The following is a 22,479-nucleotide window of genomic DNA, read 5'->3' as shown; positions in this document are numbered from 1 at the left end:
TAACCAACCTTTAGTTATTGATGCTGAAAACTTCGCTTCTCTCTGTTATCGTCAAGCTGCTTTGCGATGTGAATATGGTGGAGAGTATTTGGCATTTAAATGTTATGTCCAGTTATTCCTAAAACAGTTTCGTATCTGTCGTGTGGACCCAATCTTCGTTTTTGATGGATGTCATTCTAAAGAGGTATGCTTTCAATATCGTAGTACTTTTTTGTCCTTACTGCCTACATTTTTTCCAGTCTACTTAAATCTTAGGGCATTTATTTAAAATAGAAAGTTATTGTGTAGTATACATCTCATCACTATTGTATATAGTATCATAATTGATCTAAGCAATCACTGCATTATAGGAATTATAATTGTTTACCTTAACTGCCTAATTAATTAAATCATCAGAAAGTGATGTACACGTCAGAAAATATGCGTGTCAAGCGCTGTCGTCTGTTTATAGGCCATCCACTTCGCTAATGCTGCAAAAGATCAATTATTTTGTGTATTTAGGATTTTGCAACAAACATTATGTTTCACATTGAGACTCGAGTTATGAGCAATGACCTCTACAAATTAACATATTTATACAGTCATGTGTATACCTAGAAGTCTATCTCATACAAGGATAATTTGTTTATTAAGCGTACAATTTAGCAATTATTTAGTGTTATTCGAGCTTTTATACGTACTAATAAGTTTTTTACTACCTCTCGAGGTGTAATTTCATCACTACCCTTTCGTTTATTGGTATATTTGTCAGAGTGATAATAAAACATTTACAACCAAATGTGATAAATGTAAAGAAACTGAACACAACATTTCGAGCAATATATTTTTCGAGTTTGTTACATACAGTGATTCATTTTATAAGTTAACTAATGAATTTTTTCCGCTTTCCTAAGGGATCAAAATTGGATACTTTGTTGAAGCGAAACGTTGACCAATTTAATAAACTCTCATCAGCTCTTCGTAATATTAAATCAATTTCTAATCTAGATAGCCTAGACTTGAAAATCGATATAACTCCACGACTTTGTAGACATGTTCTTGTGGAAATTCTACGGGAATCTTCAGTTCGATACATAGCATGTGAACGTGAAGCTGATATCAGTATAGCAAAACTAGCTATTTATCTTCAATGTCCCATTACTAGTGGAGATTCTGATTTTTTGATTTATCGACCAATTGATGACAATCAAGTCTATAGTTTTATTCCACTTTCATCTATTCTACTCGATTGTAAGCAGAGACCCCTCCCTTGTTCTGTTTGTAAACTTGATGGTGCTCCATGTTTTTTTATATCGTGTAAAGTTCTTAATAATTCAGGACCGTTTTATAAACTCAAGTATCCTATGTTACCACTTTTTGCCATTCTCGTTGGTAATGACATAACATCAAATATTCACCTTCCAGCTATCATCGATTCTCTAATCCATACTTCTGATCTACAGAACACGTCCTACTATCAAAGACGTATCCATGCTATATTTAACTGGATCTTACAATTTTGTGACATGAAACAACCATTGTCATTAATTCTGTCACTTTACAGCCAAAATGAAAGGGATGATATTGAGGAGACAATACGTTCGGGGATTTCGGATTATTTTCTGAATATTTCAGGTGAAAACCTGGCTCATGCATTAGGATTTTCAAACAAACATTATGTCTCATTAAGTGTCCCATCATCAAGCAAACTTGAAAAGTCAAACATTCAAAACTCCACAACTTCATGGGGTTCCTGCTTTGAAGATCCTTTCAAATTTTCTAAACCTATTTTTGAGCGGAATAATCATAAAGTTAGTATATTTCACCATTGGCCGAAAGAATTGATTAAACGATTTAAATCTTTGGAATTAATCCCAAGCTTTTTGGACTACATGTATGTGCGAAATGGCGTTGTCCCTCGTCAAGTAGTGGAGGATATAAAGAGTCCTAATTCAATTAACGAATGTATGTCTAAAATGAGAAGTATTTTAAATGGACTTATATATGGCCTTGAAAATCACTTAGGCACCAATGAAAAGTTATGTGGAATGGAGAATGAGTGTGTCACTGAGTACAGAAGAAGTTCGAATGGTCAATTGACGAAGACTTTAATTTCCGTGAAGCCTCTGAAACCCCCTTGTGCTAAAACACCTGAATTTTCGTTCGTATCTTTTTTCTCCCAGTCTTTTAATGTTAATTTAGTAAAAGATTTTAGGCCTCTTGAAATACAAGGTTTAGCTGTTTTATTAGTTCTATGGTTCAGATCTTCATTTCATGCTCAATCTAAAGCTAAAAACATTCAAACATCACCGGTTGGACTTGCCCTATCATGTTGCGCAATCGCTATCAATTCAAATTGTGAATTTCTTGGTAGAAATAATACTTTTGAAGATTTTGTCAACTCTATTTGCACACATTTCAATAAATGTGCTGATTTAGCAAAATCAGTTTATTGCCAAAGAAATTCACCTTTCTTTTGTATCGAAGATGTTCACCAACTTAATGAATTGCAAAGTATGGCCTCTGGATTAAATCATTTAGTTGCACTGATTGAGGTGCTTTGTCCGTTTTATGTCTCAAATATTGATGAATTTGATACTTCACATTTAAAAAATTCTTTCATAAGCTTTTATCCACTTTGGATGTTATTTGCCAGTGGACGTCTTATATACTGGATTGGTCGACTTTTACAAAGTCTAGATCCGTCTGAGCGTTTCCATAAAGTCATAAATGATTGGCTTCCAAAATTGCTCATTAAAACCAATCTTATCAGTCAACAACAGGACTGCGCCCAAAGAGATTTTACCAAACTTTTCAATCTAATTGATAAGTTGAACTGATAAAATTTGTAGTTTCTATTATCAACGGTAGTATTTATTTTTGATAGACTTTCATTTATGATTGTTTTACTTAATTTTATAAACATACATAACACTTCCATGGTTTTTGTTTAAACTTTTAACTCATTCATTTGCACACCTATTTTTCTAACAACTATAATCATCTACATACTTTAATGTATACTTCATACTGTCTTGCTGCACCTTTATTTTAGCAAAAGTAGTAAGGATGTAAAAAAGAAGTATTTATCCGAAAAACCTACTTCACATTCTGTGAAAACTACTTCCCTAACTACTTGGATTTAATAGTTTGTTGATCGTAGTATAACTAGACATGTTAACGGTGGCTTTTCTGTAAATAGTCAAAATTTCCACCTATTTTGTGTTCGTTTAACTAGATGATTATGTCGAAGTATGTGCCGATGTTGTCTAGAAGGAAAATGAAAGTTTCGCGACTAAACCATCCACCTCAGAGAGCACTACACTTCCGAAATCGTCATCCTAAGATAAAAGTACCCCCCATTTTATCCGTTTATGTTTGCTTATAGCTTAGTGGAAAAACCAGTGATAACTATTTTTTTGCTTAAGCAATTGACCTTGCATCGTATTTTGTTCAAGTTATGATTGATACGATTATAGGTTGCGAGTTATCTCTTGATGAAATATTGCTCCAATTACTTGATACCACGAATACTCGTTTGGTTTCATATGAAGTATTTCATCACAGTTGTTTGTCCCATATCCATAAGTATTCAGACGCTAGTTTATAAGAAACCCCAGTAGCAAATAAAAAAGAGGATGGGACTTCTCAACGACTTATGGATTATACCAAGGGGGTTAGAAGTACGTAATGTCGTATGCAACTCCAAACTTGTACACTCCGTTGTTTCATGGTCTTTCTAATTGTTAAAAGTGGAGGTTCGTAGTATGAGGAGTTTAAAAATGGAAAAATTACTTCGTGTGCATTCACAAATTAAAATCATTACTTGATACCTGCCACATAAGATTGGGCATATCTATGTCCAAACGAGAAACTTAGTTCCTTTCAGCGAGTGTAGTCCACCTAACCATTCACAACATTAAGAAACGACCTAGTTACTTGTATATATTGTATCAATAAAGTGAGTACAATCTTTGTAAGATATTATAGGATTATCTACGAAACCGGAAGGATTTATTAAGTCTGATAGATATTAGGTTCCCTGAGTCATTTAAAGAGGAGTTAAATAATACAAACAACATTTTGATTACTTTTTGCATCCCAATAGATTCTTATTCAGATCGCACGATTAATGTTAGAAAGCATGGTTCGCAAAATTTTCCTCGCCCAAATCGAATGTATAATGTTCATGATCCTAATTCACAGTCTCCCACTGCTTTTCGGGACTGTGGCGCATGGTATTTCTCTTATTAATTCCCATTCAATAAACAGAGACGCGCAAAGTGCGGAATAACTGACCATAAGTAGGGATTTCACAATCTCTCATCCCATTATTAGATGAAAAAAGGATCAATTGTGTTCATGTATTGTCAAATCCACAATGCTTACGCAAGTATTTATCCATTAATATTAATGATCGCATTATCACTTTGCAGTTGGACACTGCATCCGTTGTCAGTTTGATTTTCGCGAAACTTGGTCAGCCAAGCACTCATCCTACTAACGACTGTATAAAGAATGCATCGGGCATCCCAATCAAAATTTCTATAATCATCAAATGTACAGTCAAATTTAATGATCTAGTAATCAAATCCACATGCTATGTTACTGATGAATCCTTCAATATATTAGGTTTTGACTGGATCACAGAATTAAAGATGTCTGATTATCCATTTAATCTTATTTGTAATCCAGGTCCATAAATGCTCGATCAGTTATCTAACCTTATTTGTAACCGAGTATCTCCCTACCTTCATATCACGTGATTTTAAAAAATGATTACAAGAGGAGTGCACGACTGAGAAAATCACTAGCGATAATCTTGAATCCAGCCTTACCTAGGGTTTCTCTCCTGCTGAATCAACGTTCGGAAGGAAGATTCGAACATTTTACAAAGAGGGAGACAAGATTATAAACCCAATTCGAAGAGAATTGAACATCAGTTTTCGAAAGCGCAACATTTAAACCACACCCATGACAGACGAATAAAGAACTTCCTAGCTCGTACCTGCAACTAGATTATTTGATTGATACAGTCAGCTGGGAGCGTCAGGATCGGCGCGGGCGAAGTGATAACCAGACCTCAAGAAGATCATGAAGAGGAAATTTCCCTCAACGCTTTCAGTTAAATCCAAGCGATAAGATTTATTTTTCCGGAGGGAAAGGTGATATGTAGTGCCATTTAGAAGTAGCGTAATTAAAATGTCAATCAGAAATAATCCGAAGGTCAAGTGCATTTCATTGATGTCAATTTCCTAAGGACAGAGTGGTATATATATGAATGAGTACTTACGCACTTCATTAGGTAGTCTAAAACACTTTCATGATCAAGTAGTCAGTTGGTGGTTAGCGCATAGCATACCGTGTATCAGTATCTGATTCCAGACACTGCATGTCATAACAATGCTACATCGGTGAAGTAAACCCTTTCTAAACACAGAGACAGCAATCGAATAATTCCACAATATCGAAATACTCACTAATTGCCAGAAATTTGTAAACAACTTAGTCAGTCCCCTAATCAGGTCGTCGCTATCTTTAAAAGGGGCCGGAGATAAATCATCTGGACCTGGTGATTTGGGGCGGTTCAAGATTTGGAGTTCATTGCGGGATTCCATGTCGTTTGGGGGACCAGTCGTCACTGACTATTAAGGACAGGACAGTCTGACTGATGTCGCTGGGGCAGTAGACCAGTTGAACTGCTCTTCACAGAGCTCTGATCGTTGTATGAAATTTCGGTAAATGTCATTTTCGGCGTCCCATCAGCTTTATAAATTGCATCACTCATACCGGACTTCCTGCTGGCAGTGAATCGGATGAGTTGAAAGAGCTCCGAGAAGTTATCATGTCCAACTGCTGTTCCCAACTCGTTAGCACGCTCAGACCACCAGGCTTATTGGTCCTAACGCAAGCTTTGTCCAGTTCTATTGCGTAACAATCTACGTTTGTTATCGAGCTCGCGTTTACCCGGAGTAAACCCACGTGCCACCAAAACCGGCCACACTGAACAAGGACTCTGGATAGACGCAAGTTAAACGAGCATTTGGAAGCAATAGATAGAGCGAGTTTGTAGTACATCACTAGTCTTGAGTACGAATCCAGCATAGAAGACAAACGTCAGTATCAGGGCTTTTTAAAAACATAACCAACCTTCATGTTGTTGAGTCTGGATTAGTGAGGACTTAAAAGCCTAATTTGAGTGGGACATATTCGAAGAAAGACTGTGGTGCGTGTTACTTATATTGATATAAGTAGTATATAACGTGAGTTAAAAGATCGTAATGTCTGGCAGCAGAAGATGGAGCAGATCAAGAAAGGAAGAGCGAGAACACAATGGAATTTGTAAGAAATCGCATGAACAATGAAATGTGAGACAATGGATTGATGTTTGCAACAGCAACAGTCCGGTTTGATATGATGGAATGATATTTTGCAAATTAACGATTTACTATATGGTTTTTCTATTTTACCAAGTAATTCTGTAATTTGTGCTAGATACAGTTTGGTTGTCCTCACCCGTGTTCGCCTTCACTACAAGACTGGTTCAAAACCCGTATTCGATGGTAGCATTCAATTAATCACTGACATCAGGTTTTTTAAATCGCCGTAGGTATAATTCATAAGTCAGTGAACCATTAGTAAATACCGTCGCATAGTAGTTTCCCTTGGGATTCTGCAGCCCATGTGCACCATTGGACTGGGTTTTCCCAACAGATCTAGTGTACCCGCCAAGACTGGTAAAGCACCAAACATTCGACTGTCACCCTCTCAAAGGCGGACTGTGTTAAAAACTCCTTATCAACATAAGGTCGGATGTGGACAATAAATTCAAATTACAGTTTCTATAATGTTATTCAAACTGATGCACTGTCGAACGAAAGACTAAACTTCGTGCATAAAAGCGAACACGGTCCCATCCCATCTCCTTCCTAGTTGCGATACTTATTAATCAGTTGCTATTACTTCCAAGTTTGCCAGTTATTCATTAACTGTGACCATATAATTCATTTATGATTCTCTTCAATTATCTCAAAACCAACTTTATATTGAAATAAGCTTATCCGGTCATTACATCACATCCCTATCGATTGTCACGAACGACTTGCGATGCGGTTTTACTTTATTCGGTAACAGGTGACTGTATATATATATAACCCTATGTATATAAAACAGGAATAATTAGCGGTGGGCAAACTGCCTATAACAAGTCATCTACCACAAGTGCTTATTCGATAAAATTTTAACATCTAATAATGGAAAAATGATTGTTGTTCTCTTAAAATACTGAAAGGACAAGATATAAAGCACATGATTTATAGTGGGATTTATTTGAAGTAAATGATGCTGAATTAGTTAGTTGTACGTCATGTATCGTGGAGTTGCACTGAACTTAGCATACGACTTGATAACTTTGTTCACAGCTTCTAGAAAATCTTTCTCAGTAGCCATTTTCCGTCTTGATCTAATAGCATACATTCCAGCTTCAGTACAAACGCTACGAATCTCTGCGCCTGGAAAGTGGAAAATCAAAAACACCGAAAGGAACTTAGCTTTTCACTCAAATAACATGAGCAATAAAACATAAGTTTACAATCCGTTGGAAGCGAGGCTCAAAATATAATTAGCGAAATTGCGTTATATAAAGTTTGTAGATGAGAAAGTACTTATGTATAAATAAACAAATCACATTAATTCAATGCACTAAGTGACCTAAATGGACCAGGATATAATGAATATTACTTCCTTTTTATTAGAAATTACTTATACAGTCCATAATTAAAATTATAATTACACACAAATGACCAACCTTCTTGTTATAGGTTGACACTTATGAAACTTTGAGCAACATTAATTAAAGAAATTCATTACTCGATATAAATGCTATTGATATCGTTTTAGTTGCTTTTACAGTCAGTACAACATATGGAAAGATTTTGGCTACACTAACTAAATGTACAATTTGTCACTAAATATACACATTAAATGATATTTGTAACAATCATTGATGAGATTTATCTTAATAATTTCAAATAAATTGTAAATGATAAAATAAATATATACTTGTGACATCTCAATGAATAGAAATTCGAATTTCTGATATTTTGCGAATCGTTTTAAGTTGCCTATTAAAAGAGTATGTAAATAACCGATTGAATTTGTGCTAATTTAACTCGGTTATTTACTTAATGTTTGAAAAAGCAACTTCAAATAATCCGCAAAATGTCGGAAATTTCAAGAAAAAGAAGATAGATTCTCATTCAGACATCGAATTATCCACATTAATGTGCATCGCTATTTTGAGTTTTGTTATCTAAATTGAATTTAGTAGTCACTGCGAGAAACGAATGCGATTTATTCTACAAACATATGTTCAGAAAACAAGTACATGGGGAAAAAACTCAGCCAGGTTTATGACAAATAATTTTTCGCAAACACAACAACTAGACCATAAAACTCACCAGTACTATTAGGACAAAGACGAGCAAGAAGCTCGTAACGAATATCTTTCTCAACGGACATGGAACGGGCATGTATTTTAAATATATGAGTCCGACCTTCAAGATCAGGTAGACCGAATTCAACTTTTCGATCCAAACGGCCAGGTCTAACAAGAGCAGGATCGAGAGTATCAGGTCGGTTAGTGGCCATGAGTACCTAAAACAAAAACATAGGGTTGAGCACAAAAGATAAACGAGACATAAATAAACGTGAAAATACCTCTAACTGAGAGCTCTACACAATTAGACTTTTCTGTGTGAAGGACCAGTACATTTAATACGAGATGCCAGTTTAATATGAGGTTGTCCATAAGTACAAATCACATGTAAGCAGCTTAAAAATACATTAAGTGTGGCTAGTAAATATCAGAAGTCATTACATGAATGTAATATTAAAGAGTAGTAAAATTCTCATACCGTGATTACTAAGAAAAAATATGACCGCTTTATTTCAACGTATATAAGTCCACAGGAAAAATTCATGCTATAATTATAACTGGTAAATGTAATCAGTTCTGATAATGTAAAGATTTACCTAGCACCTATCGAATAAATAACCAAACCAATCAACGTTCTGAAAAATAAATTATTTATTGGTTTGACGCGAATTTATTAACACGATCTACGAAGTCAAGAAGTGAAAAAAAATGTGATTTTCCGGAACGGAAACCATTGATCATGCTTTGTGATGGCGAAACATGTCCAAGTACGAATTATCTAAAGAAAACTAGTTAGATGAATTTAAAAAGGTTGTCCTCATAAGATACTGTGGTTTGTTAACGCAAAATACTGTAAACGTAATGTATGTCGTAGTCATTACTTTATAAAAATTGAGGGTTTCCTACAAATATTTAACATGCTTAAAACAAATGGAGTAGTAGGACTTACTTTTATGTTGCCTCTTGGATCAAAACCATCTAACTGATTAATTAGTTCAAGCATAGTTCTCTGAACCTCATTTTCACCTCCCAGTCCATCATCGAAACGGGCACCGCCAACAGCGTCTATTTCATCGAAAAATATGATACATGCTTTTTTTGATCTAGCCAACTCGAACAATTCTCTAACCATGCGCGCACCTTCACCTACATACTTCTGAACTAATTCAGATCCAATGACGCGAATAAAACAGGCATCGGTACGGTTAGCAACTGCTCGAGCACACAATGTTTTACCTGTCCCAGGAGGTCCAAAAAGTAATACACCTTTAGGAGGTTCGATGCCAAGATTGACAAATTTTTCAGGCTAACCAACAGAAAAGATAAAACCTACAATTAAATATACTTATGACTGACTTTTAATAAGGAAGAAAAAAGACAACACGAGTACCAAGTGGATGAAAATAAATAAAAAATCGTCATAGTAAAATAAAGGTCTTAAAAACTCTTCATTGAATAATGAACTTGAAAAAAGAGATATATACGCTAATTAGTTACTAAAACATGTTAAGATTACTCTTAAACAAACAAATGGCATGACGATACCTACCTATAACATAATTAGCCTTTACTTTTATCTTCAATAAAATACGTGAACTCTGTTACATCCATTACATTTACGTTTTATTGGACGAATTTCTACTTATGGATGAACTGAGCTTTGTTGACTGATATTTTAAGTCAGGTCAATCACATGGTAGTTCGATATTCACTCGACCTTGACTATATGAGTAACTATTTGATCTTTCAGTAATTTATCCAATGGTTTATTATCCAGAGCTTATTTCAGTATTTCCACAATCAATAGCTATTATAACATTAAGCTATATTAAAAGTTGCATATTGGAAATTAGATTTAAAAGCTAACCGAACAGGCCTAATTATATTTGCCAATTATATCCTGTATAATATCGGGAATGGTAGGCACTAGAAACTTCTGATTTGAAGGCTCATTGATTGGTTAGATGAAAAAATATCGTTGAGCAGTCTCTGCTGGTAGAACGTTCATCAAACTGACAATTTGTTTGGATTGTGCCCATAGATTTACTTCAGGGGTTGCTTTAACGGAAAGAATTTCGACCCGACTTACCAACTGGATTGGTGAAGTTACATTAATCTCTTTAGTCTAGCTACTAAAAGTATATACAATATGGACAATACTTTACTTCATAGTAACCGATACATTGGATAAAAATGGAACACGATTGCCTTCTAACACTGGAATAATGGAAGACTGTCGGTTTTTGGATAAATAAGGCCTTGACTGTCGGCTGTAATTTCATCTGAGTAAGTTTCGTATCACTGTCTCAATCGATACGGAAAGAAATTAGCTGAAAAGCTTTAGCGAACTCGGATTCGAGGTAAGAAGATAAACCAAATGCGGCATCAGTCCATGAAATCATTGACTATTGATTTAAACCATGTAGGTAGGTGCATACTACCTGTTTGAGATCCGCAATAAATATCTAAAGACTTAAAGTGACATGGTTTAGAACCGCTCACAATACCACAACTTCACTCATTTTTTTATCCTCCTCTAGATCTTAAATCCTAGTATCCAATCAAATACACCATTTTACTTTTTAAAAACTACATTTTCAATGTTTCTTCTTTATTACTATCAAAGCTAATACATTTTTACGCCTTTACCATTTATGAGAACTTGGGTTGACGCACATTTGCATCAGGCTCTAACCTTGGCCAAATATCAGACTGATTCAAGAGAATGAATGTTTATTGAAAGATTCAGGAAACAAATTAAAGTGATATCACTAAATGAATGTCTTAAGATATTGAAGATTTACGGCTTAAAACGATTACTTCCATGAAGTTGTGTTTCTCGAATAGGATGATTTGATACTGTATCTTTGACGGACTTTCAAAATAACAACTTTAGTACAGCTAATCGAAACGAAGTTGATAATATATTGCTAGTCCAGATCCCAGATAAAGAAGAGTTGAGTGAACGGTTAGTAAACCCTCACCTAACAAAAAATAAACCGCTGCAAAAAAGGTTAGCAGCATACCAGATGCTAGGCTCGCAGAAGCATCAGAATAAACAGTAGATCTCCGTAGATGCTCTCGGCAAGACCCAGAAAATGGAAAACGGAAGCCGACAATAGTAAAATATAAGCAAATAAAGTAAAAATACATGCTGTGTGTACAGAAAAAAACAAAGGAGTGAAGGGTATTATAGCTGAAGAGCGAAAATATGTAGAAGACGGAGCAACGACACCAGAAGAAGCTGCAAAGGATAAATGAGAGAACTATAAGACATAACACATAGGCCAGAAGCTAAATACATTAAACCAGAACAAAGAAGGCAAATCAATCAGAGGTTCAGGAGCAGCGGAATAGAACATTTCGAAGTGCTCTTGAATCGGTCCGCGCTACTTAACCCACCAGGCATAAAAGTAGTGGTCAGCAGAGTCATCAGACAAACCAAGAATGGAAAAAACAGCAGCAGGACCAGATGGCATACCAGTCGAGACAACGAAGTCAGACAACTGCAAAAATGATCGATATTCTTTTCATAAAAATTTGGGAGGAAGAACGAGTACCAACAGAGTAGTAAGAAAAATACTTCATCAAAGATACGGAAAATAGGAAATCTTAGTAAATGTCAGAACTATGAAGGCATTACACTGCTATCGGCGCCAGGCAAAGTTTTTAACAAAGTCTTGCTGGACCGGATGAGTGATTCAGTAGACGTCCAACCTTGAGATTGACAGGCTGATCCTCGTAAGGACAGATCATGTACTGATCAAGTAGTGACATTGCAGATCATTGCTGAACAGTCAATTAAGTGGTACTCATCACTAGACACTAACTTCATGAATTACGAGAAAGCACCTGATAGCATGGATAGGAAAGTCATATGCAATCTCCCACACTACAGAATATCTGAAAAGATCGTCATCACCATATTAAACTTTTATGGGGGACAGAGTTGCAAAGTTGTGCGTGAAGGGTTAGCTTACGGATCTATCTCAAGTGAAGAGTGCTATCAAAAAAGGTTGTTCATTCTCACCTCTTTTCTCCCTTGTAATCGTTAACTGAACTAAGAGAACCTGCATACATCAGGAAAAGCACGTCAGTCAGTCAGTAACAACGCAGAACTTCGTACTTGCGTACATCAGTTCGAGTTGCCACACCACATTAGCATAGAGATGTAGTGGTCGATTCAAATCCCGTAGTGGTAGAGGTAACAAGAGTATAAGCAATAATCGGGAAGATTAGTGTTTGGAGATGTTACTTAAAGAGTATAATACAGTGAAATAAATTTGAGAGGAGAAAAAAAAGAGACGAGGAATAAGGAGATCAAAATTTGGGAGAACGCAAAGAGTGAATGCACCTGCGCCATTGCAGACGATTTTCAGCCATGTCATTCAGGGTCTCTAACCATCGGTTGCTATCATCTCGCGGTCCCCAACCAGGTAGTCTACACCTAACAACATGACTCAGTCCACTTGTCAGTGACTTCATGGACTTGTGCCATGTTTTGGTTTGGCCGCCCCTAGCTTTCTTCCAACCTACTCCTATACAACAAAACATCGCACGTCGAGGCAGTCGGTCGTTGGGCATACGTAACACGTGTCCAAGCCATCTCAACTGATGAAGTTTCACTACTTCATCAATTGATTTGCCATCCTTACCTAGTACCCGTTTCCTAACAACTGAGTTACTTACTCGATGGTCCCATGATATACGAGCAATGCTTCAAAGACACCTATGATCAAATACTAGTAACCTACGAATATCCTCTACTCTTACCGGCCATGTTTCACTGCCATAAATTAGGACGGAACGAACTGCTGCGCAGTAAACACGTCATTTGGTTGATAGACGGATATCTCGCTTACGCCATAAATGACGCAAATTGGTTAAAGCTAGTCAAGCCTTCTGTATCCGTGCTGAGATTTCGTCATACACCAGACCACAAGGGATGATGAGACTTCCAAGATAAGTGAAGGGATCGACACGCTCAATTACTTCACTCCCTATCATTAGTTCGGGTGTCAATGCAACCCAATCCTGAAGCAACATTTTGCATTTCGAGGGGGAGAATCGCATCACGAACATGCTTGCATTGTTGCTTAGAGTGGTCAGAAGACTCTGCATTTTGTCAGCATCTTCACCAAATAAAACTATGTCATCGGTATATTCTAAGTCAACAAGTGAACCTCCTGGTAGAAGTTCAACCCCTGGAAATTTAGACGAGGAAAACGTTATCTCTAAAAGTACGTCGACCACAAAGTTGAACAAGAATGGAGAGAGTGTGCAGCCCTGATGAACACCACTTGAGGTAATCAATTCTGATGACAGTTCGCCATAAGCTCTCACTCAATCAGTTGTGTTCGAGTAGAGAGTCTTTACAAGGTTAATGTACTTCTTTGGTACTCCTTTCAGTGACAAACACTGCCATAGAACCTCACGATCAACAGAGTCGAATGCTGCCTTAAGGTCGAGAAGTACTACGATTGTGAAGCGTCTGGGTGTGTGTCTATGTTCTAGGACCTGACGTGAATATCTGGTCTATACAACCACGTCCAGGTCGAAAACCAGCCTGATTTTCTCTAGTCTGCTCTTCACGAGCTTTGGTTAGGCGTCGAAGTATTATTGAAGCTAATATTTTAGACACTATATTAGTCAAACTGATTCCTCTGTGATTTTCACAAGAGGACTTTTGTCCTTTCTTATAGACTGGCACAATCAGTGATTGAAACCAGTCAGATGGGATTACGTCCAGTTCCCAAATTCTACCCAAGACCTCAGTTAATCTCACTGCTAATACTGAACCGCCATCCTTAAAAATCTCAGGAGTAAACCTGTCAGGGCCTGCTGCTCCCCCACGCTTCAGATTTCCTATGGTTTTTTCAACTTCGTAAAAGGACGGGGGACTTACATTAACTTGCCATTCAGGTAGACTAGAGATCGTGGGAAACCGAAGTGTGGCTGAAGTCCAGTTGAACTGATCCCTAAAGTGTTCTGCCCATCGATCCAATCTCCTGGATTGAGAATGTATAATATGTCCATCTTTCTCTGAGAGTGTTTCGCTAACAGTCAGTTTCCTAATACCGGTTTCCTTAACAAGCCTGAACAATTGTCTGCTATTACCTATTGCCGCTGCCTTTTCCATCTCTCTTGCTTTCGCTACCCACACTGTTCACGATCATTGCGTAGACTTTTTGTCAGCTTGCGCTTAAGCAGGAAAAGCACGGAAGATAGAGAATACCTCATACTTACCAGATGATTTACTTCTACCAAAGCACAGCGACAAATGTAGTCAAATCAGTCAGCTACAACGTAAGACCATGTACATATGTGCAATTGTCCAAGTTGCTATACCTCATTAGCACAACACGATGAACACCGAATTTATAGAAGTAGTTAATTCGATGGTGGTAATATATAAAAGAAAGATTACTTATAAGGATATAATACAGGAAGAAAGAATTAGTTCGTAGAAAGAAAGATATGAAGCAATTTTAATCTCATAGTCTAAGAGAAGACAGAGGGTGAATACACCGACGCCATTGTGACCGATTCTGAGCCATGTCACCAAGAGCCTCCAACCATTGATTACGATAGTCACACGGACCCCAACCAAGTAGTTTGCATCTACCAACATGGCTCAGACCAGAAGTTAGTGACCTAATGGACTGATGCCAGGTTTTGGTTTGGCCGCCCCTAACTTTTTTCCAACCATCTCCAACACTAGTCAGCATTGCACGTCGTGGTAATCGGTGTTTAGGCATACGTAACACGTGGCCCTTCATCGACTGATTTACCATCATTCCCTAATACCTTACATCTAATCTCACTAATACTTACATGGTGATCCCAGTAGACACGAGCAACATTTCTAAGGCATCTGTGATCAAATATTAGTAACTTACGAGTATCTTCTACCCTTAATGGTCACGTTTCGCAGCCGTAAAATAGGACAGAATGAACTGCTGTACAGTAGACTTGTCCCTTAATTGATATGAGCATATCTTGCCTTCGCCATAAGCGAAGTTGGCTAAAGCCAAACGAGCTTTTTGAATCCATGCAGAGATGCAGACAAAGACAGTTAGTGTAGCAGCGGTCTACGCAGAAATATACCCCAACACTCATAAAGGGAAAAATAAGATTCTGAAATACAATGATGAACATCGAGGAAATTACATTTGATGGTGAAGCCCTGGAAGAAAAGACAGCATTCACGTACCCGGGCAGTATGCTCAATGAACGAACTGACAAAGCAGCATGCTTACAATTGAATAGTATCTGAAATTTAGGAGAGAGTTTGACCGAGACCTAAGTCAGAATTTCCAACACTAACGTTGAGACAGTCCTACCGTACGAGCTGGTACTTGGGATACTATCACCAGGAACAACAAAAAAGTACAAGTATTTATAAACAGCTGTCCGCTCAAGATCTAATGACGACAATCTACTCGGGAAAGATGGTGAATAGCACATACTTTACGAAACCATTCAAACTGTATCACAAGGAAAAAGGAAAAGAGCCATATCAAAGAATAGATAGCGCCGTAACTTGAAGGAAAAATTCAAGACCATGAACATCACATGACAACAGCTGGAAAGTGGAGCTCGGAACAAGTTTGATCGAAGATCCCCTTTCGGAGGCGTTTTGTCAAGTGGAGGTGGCAGACTTAAATGTGTAGTGATACAAATCTTTCGAATGTCAAAGTTTAGAAGTCAAAGTGTAGGTAATCTCATCAGCTTGAGTATAGCGACTTACAATTAGAAAATGAAATGTGCAAACAGGCATATATAGCACCATCAAGATCACCGTTACCCGGGCTTAATACAAAAGTAGTAATACAGTGATTGAATGCTTCAGTATTGCTAATGACGAAGCTCAAAATATGGATTCGCTTCATGGACGACTTATTCATTATTCTTAAAAACATGAGTAAGGAATTGGGTATAATTCAACCAACAAGGTTTTTGATGGAATGAAATCCACAATCGAAAAGAATTCCAAAGGAAAAATATTACTGAACGCACTGGTGATCAGAACGAATATAATAAACTGCAGACTCGTGCGTCTGAAGTCCACACATGGAAAACCAAAGCTTCATAATAGGAACAATCAGATTCTCAAGATCAGGTGAGTACAACTCTTCCCTAACAAATGAAGACATACTGTGGCTACATATTATAAATGGAAAACAAAAATCTGAACAAATTTTACGTTGAAAAACTACGCTCAATTATTATTAAGTCCAAAATTAGATGTGAAAACTAGAAACTGGGTTATCTTAAAGTATGTGAATGAGATATCAGAGATAGTAAACGTACTGTTGAGGTCTTCTAAAAAAAGCTTGGTTTTCAGTTTAGAGTCATCGCTCCGATATAATACGAAGTAAAATACACGAAGACTAAAGAAAACGACCCGAATTACGATTACAAAATAAACTGTTCAAAATGAAAGAAACTAATAGAGAAAACTGTACTCCACTTCGTCCCCTTCAACATCGATAATATCAAGGATTACAACATACAGTCGTTCATATTAATTTATAAAGTGATTTTTTGATAACAAATCAGCTGTGAAAATGGAGGTTTTAGGTAGAGGCAGCCCGAAGACAAAAGGACTTTTGTAAACTTGATACTTAGAAACTTGTTAATTAACCAGATGAGCATCAATAAATATGTGAAAGACAAATTAAAATTATGGTTAGCACTACGTAGTATGGAGTTGGAATATCAAAATGGATCTAATTTGATAATAGGTTTCGTACTATTCATGAATAACTTGTTTGAACACATAAACATCGGTATCAATAGTACAACTAAAAATGAGGTTGGATCATCGTGGACCTATAATTTGAGCTGTGTATGATATTTCTAACCATCAACTTTCACGACCTACAAAAACCAACTTAAGAGCAGTGACTATTCAACAGACAAAAATCTAACATATCTTCCAAGTGTTATTTTATAAACCAACTACCTATCCGTCTTTTTTATTCACTTACAGAATAGTGAATAAACGCGAAATTTGAAAGGGACTGTAAGTAAAATATGATGTTGCAGACAAACTAACCAGAGGAAATTTTAACCCCGAGTACAAAGGTGATATCATATTAATCCTAATCATAAACAATGTAGAATCTGAGACTTGTATTTTTTCAAGTTGCTACCCACCCCATAAGCAGAGATGAAACTAACAGAATGTATAACAGACACACCAAAATAGGGGTAGCACCTATGATTGTGAACGGTTAAATGTAACGATCCAAAAATAATGGATAAAACAAGGGAACATAAAGTAGAAAATAATACTGAATTGCAAGATCTAGAGGGGGGGAACTAAGCACAACTAAGTTTGTGCCATTTGGACTTGCTTTGAACCATGTTACCTATGGTCTACGACCATTGATCATGATGATCGTGAGAACTCCATGTTATCACTGTTACTGTAAACAGACATTGTACCAGGTGAATGTACTACAGTAGTCTTACTTACTTACACCTGTTACTCCCAGTGGAGCATAGACCGCCGACCAACAATCTCCCACCCACTCTATCCTGGGCCTTCCTTTCTAGTTCTATCCAATTGTTGTTCATTCTGGTCAATTCTGTCTACATTTCTCTGCGTAATGTGTTATTTATTCTTCCTCTCCACCTTTGGCCTTGAGGATTCCAAGTGAGGGCTTGTCTTATGACGCAATTGGGTGCTATATCCACTTCCTGATGTCTTCCTCCATTGGAATCTGGTATGCTCTCTCCCACAGTAGGTTGTTGCTGATAGTGTCTGACTAACGGATTCGAAGTATTTTGCGCAGACAACTGTTAGTAAACACTTATATCTTCTGGATGATGGCTTTCGTAGTTCTCCAAGTTTCCGCCCTATATAGTAGAACTGTCGACATTTATATTGAAAATTCTGACTGGTGTTGGTTGACAGTTGTTTTGAGTCCCAGATGTTTTTCAGTTATAGATAGGCTGATCCGGCTTTGCCGACCCGCGCCTTCACATCTGCATCAGATACACCGTGTTCATCAATGATGCTGCCCATATATGTAAAGGTTTTCACACCCTCCAAAGCTGCTCCTCCAAGTGTGACTCCACTGGTGTATGCTGTGTTTTATCAGTGAATGTTGCTTTTCCCCTTGTGTATGTTGAGATCTACTGCTGCTACACTGGTTGTTTTCTCCTGTATTTGTTGTCGCGTGTGCGATGGAAGAGCCAGGTCATCTGCGAAGTCTAGATCGTCCAGCTGCATCCTATTTTTTCAATGTATCCCGTGCTCCACCCCCCAGATGTTGACGTCTTCATTATTCAGTCGATCACCAGGAAAAAGAGAAAAGTTGAGAGTAAGCAACCTTTTAGATTGGTTGAATTACTTTTTCCTGGTTAGCGTTTTTTTAGTGAGTTAGTTTTCTTCGGGATGGGGTCGCTAACCCCATACCTAACCCTCCTCCTTTATCCGGGCTTGGGACGGGAGCAGCTTCGGAGGGACCCCAGGCGGAGTTTTACAGTAGTCAGGATACTGTAAAAATGCACATTTAATTGGCAATGTCTCTTTAAAACAGTGGCTTAGCCTTACTTAATGTATGAAGTGTTAGTAAAAAGAATCTAAGGTGCACGTGGACTACGTATTGAGTAATGAAAGTTAGGATCTTGGTTATACGCAATAGAACTTTTTAAACTATTTACTCAGTCACAAGTCTAACACTAAATACAAATAATCAGTGTGACTCTCGTTAACGCTAAATAATCTATGATGGAAAACAAGGCCCTTTCGTTTGAAATATCTAGGTATTAAACAAACTGGTTTATCTGGATTTAACTACTGCTTAAAGACTGAGTTAATGGAAACATTGATACGAACAAGAAGTCAGTGACACGACTGAAATCTTTGGGATCCTGCAACATATGAATCCGAATATTGTAATGCATCAACTTAAGAAACATTTGTGTTGTTATCTTGCAAATAATTTGTACTCGATCTACTTGCTATTGCTGACCAAGGAGACGATCGGAAGGGAAGACTGAAAAAGCTTTAGAAAGGCTTATAACACAGAACGCATGGCAGATATGTGAATTCAATGAGTTCTTCTGCAACTTTGGTCTGCTGGCTACTAAAAATCATTTCTAATAGCCGTGAGAAATCATAACGTAATTAGAGGACTTTATTGAACTCTGAAATCTTGAGGGATTGTTTACAATATAATCAGACGTGGGTTAAATTTTATTTGATTTTGATTGTTGTCTTATTCTTTGAAGTGCTCAGGACACCATAAGTTTGAATCATCTAAGTACATTAATAAAAACCTACGTTTTTGTTCCACACGATTGTTTGTGATCTTAATTATAAGTACTTCGTATGTGGCTAGTTGTCAACTCTATACGACGTCAAACAATTAAAAGCAAGTCTTTATGACACTCACATGGAGTAGTGGTAGTTCAACGACTTCCCTTAACTTCTCGATTTGTTCTTTACACCCACCAACGTCACTATACGTGACATCCGGTTTGTCCTCCACCTGCATCATAGTTACGCTTGGATCGATTTTTGGAGGTAGAGGAATGTGAATTTGGTATTTTGTGCGGTCGACTCCAACACGCATTCCTTCTTCAATGTCAGTTGGAGCTACTGAGTCGGCCAGATCAACAACAAATTTAGCAAACTGTTTGACGTTAATGATATACTTCGGTTCCTCGGTATCAGAGTTTATTATCTTTGTACACCGAGCAACCTGCAGTGGGTGTTCATCTAAGTGTAAGTTATAGCAATGAAAAATATACTTGATAAACAGGTTTTGTCGGCAGCTAAATCCCAAAGGGCAGGAGGAGCTAAGCCGGTGTCCGACTCTTTTAGACCTACAAGAGAATATAGGGATAACAGAACAAACCTGTCAGCTCATTTACTCGTTTCATGTAAGTCTGTATATCTTCCTCACATTGTTTTATTTCTTTGCTGTATGCAGCCGAACTCTAAGCAATGAAAAGATAGGATCCTCGAGGGAAACTTACGTATGTTTTCAACAAGGCTATATCGCCTTCATCAAGAGCTAAAACGAAAATTAGAAGTGGCTTTGCTTCTTACCCTTAATAGGTTTCTCATCATCTTTCTGATCTTTCGTTTTACGTTGGTCAGAACCCAAATAATCTGGCATTTGCTGTGTAATGAAGTAAATCAAAGTAACCTCCACAGGACAAAGTTCAATTTCAGACAAAAAACTTGCTTGGTAATGGGGAGGGTAACAAACTGTTATTTTTTGTGATTTACCATACAGATAAATTAACCAACATCAGTCCTTGCAATCTGTTGTAATCTGGAAATTCAGACTCGAAGTAAATGTATCAACTAGTGTTCGTTTCAAAAAGGGCAGTGATTTTTGTACTTGTTGTGATTATACTTGCTTTGGGTACTTATTGCACTAAAAATCATTCTTGGTCTATTTTATCTGAAAGTACCAGTAGGGCTGATAGATTAAACCGAAGGGGAGGCGGGGTTATCCTGTACACGAAAAGTACCCTAACCATAAGATTAGCTGAGACAGTAGCACATGTTTCAGGGACATGTGAACTGGTGAGATGTAAGTTGAAATGCCGACGGCAAGATATTGAAGTAGTTGTAGTATATCGCAGTCCAGAATCTGTAGCAGATGATTTTATCCTAAGTAAACTTAGGTCCTGGTGTAACAACTGCAAAAGTCTTGTAGTAGGCGACTTTAATGCACCATATATAAACTGGGTTAACTTAGAAGTAGGGTCATCGATATCGTCGTTCGACTCCAAACTGTTAGAAACCTCGATTGGACTAGCATTATTCCAACACATTAGAGATCCCACAAGATACGACTTAAGAAACTCTCCTTCTATACTATATTTAGTCTTCACACACGGTGATGACGTTGGTCAAATGGCTTTTCTCCCACCACTTGGGAGAAGTGACCATGTAGTCATCTTATTCAAATTCATGGCTGAGATTGCTTGTCAAACAGTTGCGCCGGCCCGTCCTAACATATGGAAGGCAGATATGCAGGCAATTAACTCCGCAGCATCGGCTGAGAACTGGGAAATTGACTCAAAGGCATCAGTACAAGAGGCATGGACTCTATTCAGGCAGTTATACAATCGGGTAACTCAACCATACATACCCTGGACTGTCCCAAAGAAAAAGAAGCACGGACATCCCTGGTTAGGGTGGGATATTCGACGCTTACTAAGACAAAAGAAGAAATGCTGGGATGTTGCCATCTGCCTTGGCACAGCAGGTACGATGGAACACTACAGATCGATAAGAAACGAGTGTATAACTAAAATTCGGGAAGCGCAAAGAAAATATGAAATGCAGCTGGCAGAATCTGCACTCAAGCAGCCCAAGAGGATATTCTCGTACATAAACTACAGAACAAGGATTCATCACTGGATTCCCAACCTAATTAAAGTAGGAAGTGAATCTGAAATGATAGAGGAAGATCAGGAAAAAGTAGAGGCTATGGCTGACTATTTTGGGGCAGTTTTCACTCAGGAACCTCCTCTAGAGAAAGAACCAGACCCAATTACAGAGTCAACAAACCAGCTGCTCACCGTGGACTTCGACCAAAACGATGTGCTTAAGGCTCTTAGCACCCTAAACATGGAGAAGTCAACAGGACCAGATGAACTACACCCTAAAATCTTGAGACATATTGCCGAATATATCGCAGCCCCACTGACTGTGATATTTAATATGTCACTTGACCAAGGTGTGTTACCTATGGACTGGAAGGACGCAATCGTCACTCCCATACACAAAACAGGTCCACGACAAGTTCCATCGAATTACAGACCCGTAAGCCTCACCAGTGTTGTAATTAAAATACTGGGAAGGATAATCAAACGGACCATAACGGCATTTATGGAAACCAACAACTTGCTGAACATCGCACAACATGGTTTTAGAGAGGGTCTATCCTGTACAACGAACCTCCTTATAGCTAGGGAGCTCTGGATTAATGCGCTAGACAATGGAAACTCAGTGGATGTTGTCTACATAGACTTCAGTAAGGCTTTTGACAAGGTGCCAACTAATAGACTGCTATTGAAGTTGG

The 22,479-nt window shown here is 37.6% G+C and overlaps 2 protein-coding genes across 4 annotated transcripts; one reads left to right on the top strand and one right to left on the bottom strand.

The window, feature by feature from the left end:
- Window positions 1–869: 869 nt before the first annotated feature.
- Window positions 870–2,819, top strand: ASTE1_9 (Protein asteroid 1; the record flags this gene model as incomplete). The annotated part of the gene is made up of 1 exon (XM_051218448.1): window positions 870–2,819. The coding sequence occupies one exon, from the start codon at window positions 870–872 to the stop codon at window positions 2,817–2,819; it is 1,950 nt and encodes a 649-aa protein (XP_051073821.1).
- A 4,422-nt stretch (window positions 2,820–7,241) lies between these two features.
- On the bottom strand, window positions 7,242–20,888 carry PSMC2_1 (26S protease regulatory subunit 7). Of its 3 annotated transcripts, XM_051216677.1 has the most exons (8): window positions 20,487–20,888; window positions 20,414–20,451; window positions 20,293–20,374; window positions 20,186–20,260; window positions 19,828–20,153; window positions 9,366–9,722; window positions 8,439–8,634; window positions 7,242–7,490 (listed from the first exon to the last, which is right to left on the bottom strand). In XM_051216677.1, exons 1-8 carry the CDS (start codon window positions 20,554–20,556, stop codon window positions 7,333–7,335), a joined length of 1,302 nt encoding a protein of 433 aa, XP_051073818.1. In that variant the 5' UTR covers window positions 20,557–20,888; the 3' UTR covers window positions 7,242–7,332. The 3 variants fall into 3 exon arrangements, with proteins under 3 accessions (XP_051073818.1, XP_051073819.1, XP_051073820.1); XM_051216678.1 differs by having other exon boundaries at window positions 20,186–20,451; window positions 20,487–20,583; XM_051216679.1 differs by lacking the exons at window positions 9,366–9,722; window positions 19,828–20,153; window positions 20,186–20,260 and having other exon boundaries at window positions 20,414–20,583.
- Between the last annotated feature and the right edge of the window lie 1,591 nt (window positions 20,889–22,479).

The sequence above is a fragment of the Schistosoma haematobium genome, chromosome 1 (assembly GCF_000699445.3).
Source record: "Schistosoma haematobium chromosome 1, whole genome shotgun sequence".
Classification (NCBI taxonomy): Eukaryota; Metazoa; Platyhelminthes; class Trematoda; order Strigeidida; family Schistosomatidae; genus Schistosoma; species Schistosoma haematobium.
Note: the sequence above shows the minus strand (reverse complement) of the source record. Positions and strands in the feature narration are given on the sequence as shown.

Excerpts from the sequence above, each read along its gene's own strand:
- PSMC2_1 (XM_051216677.1), bottom strand. The coding sequence starts at position 20,556 with ATGCCAGATTATTTGGGTTCTGACCAACGTAAAACGAAAGATCAGAAA. Across the intron at positions 20,452-20,486 it reads TGATGAGAAACCTATTAAGG|CTCTTGATGAAGGCGATATA; the intron begins GTAAGAAGCAAA and ends TTTTCGTTTTAG. Across the intron at positions 9,723-19,827 it reads TTGAACTACCACTACTCCAT|CCTGAAAAATTTGTCAATCT; the intron begins GTGAGTGTCATA and ends TCTGTTGGTTAG.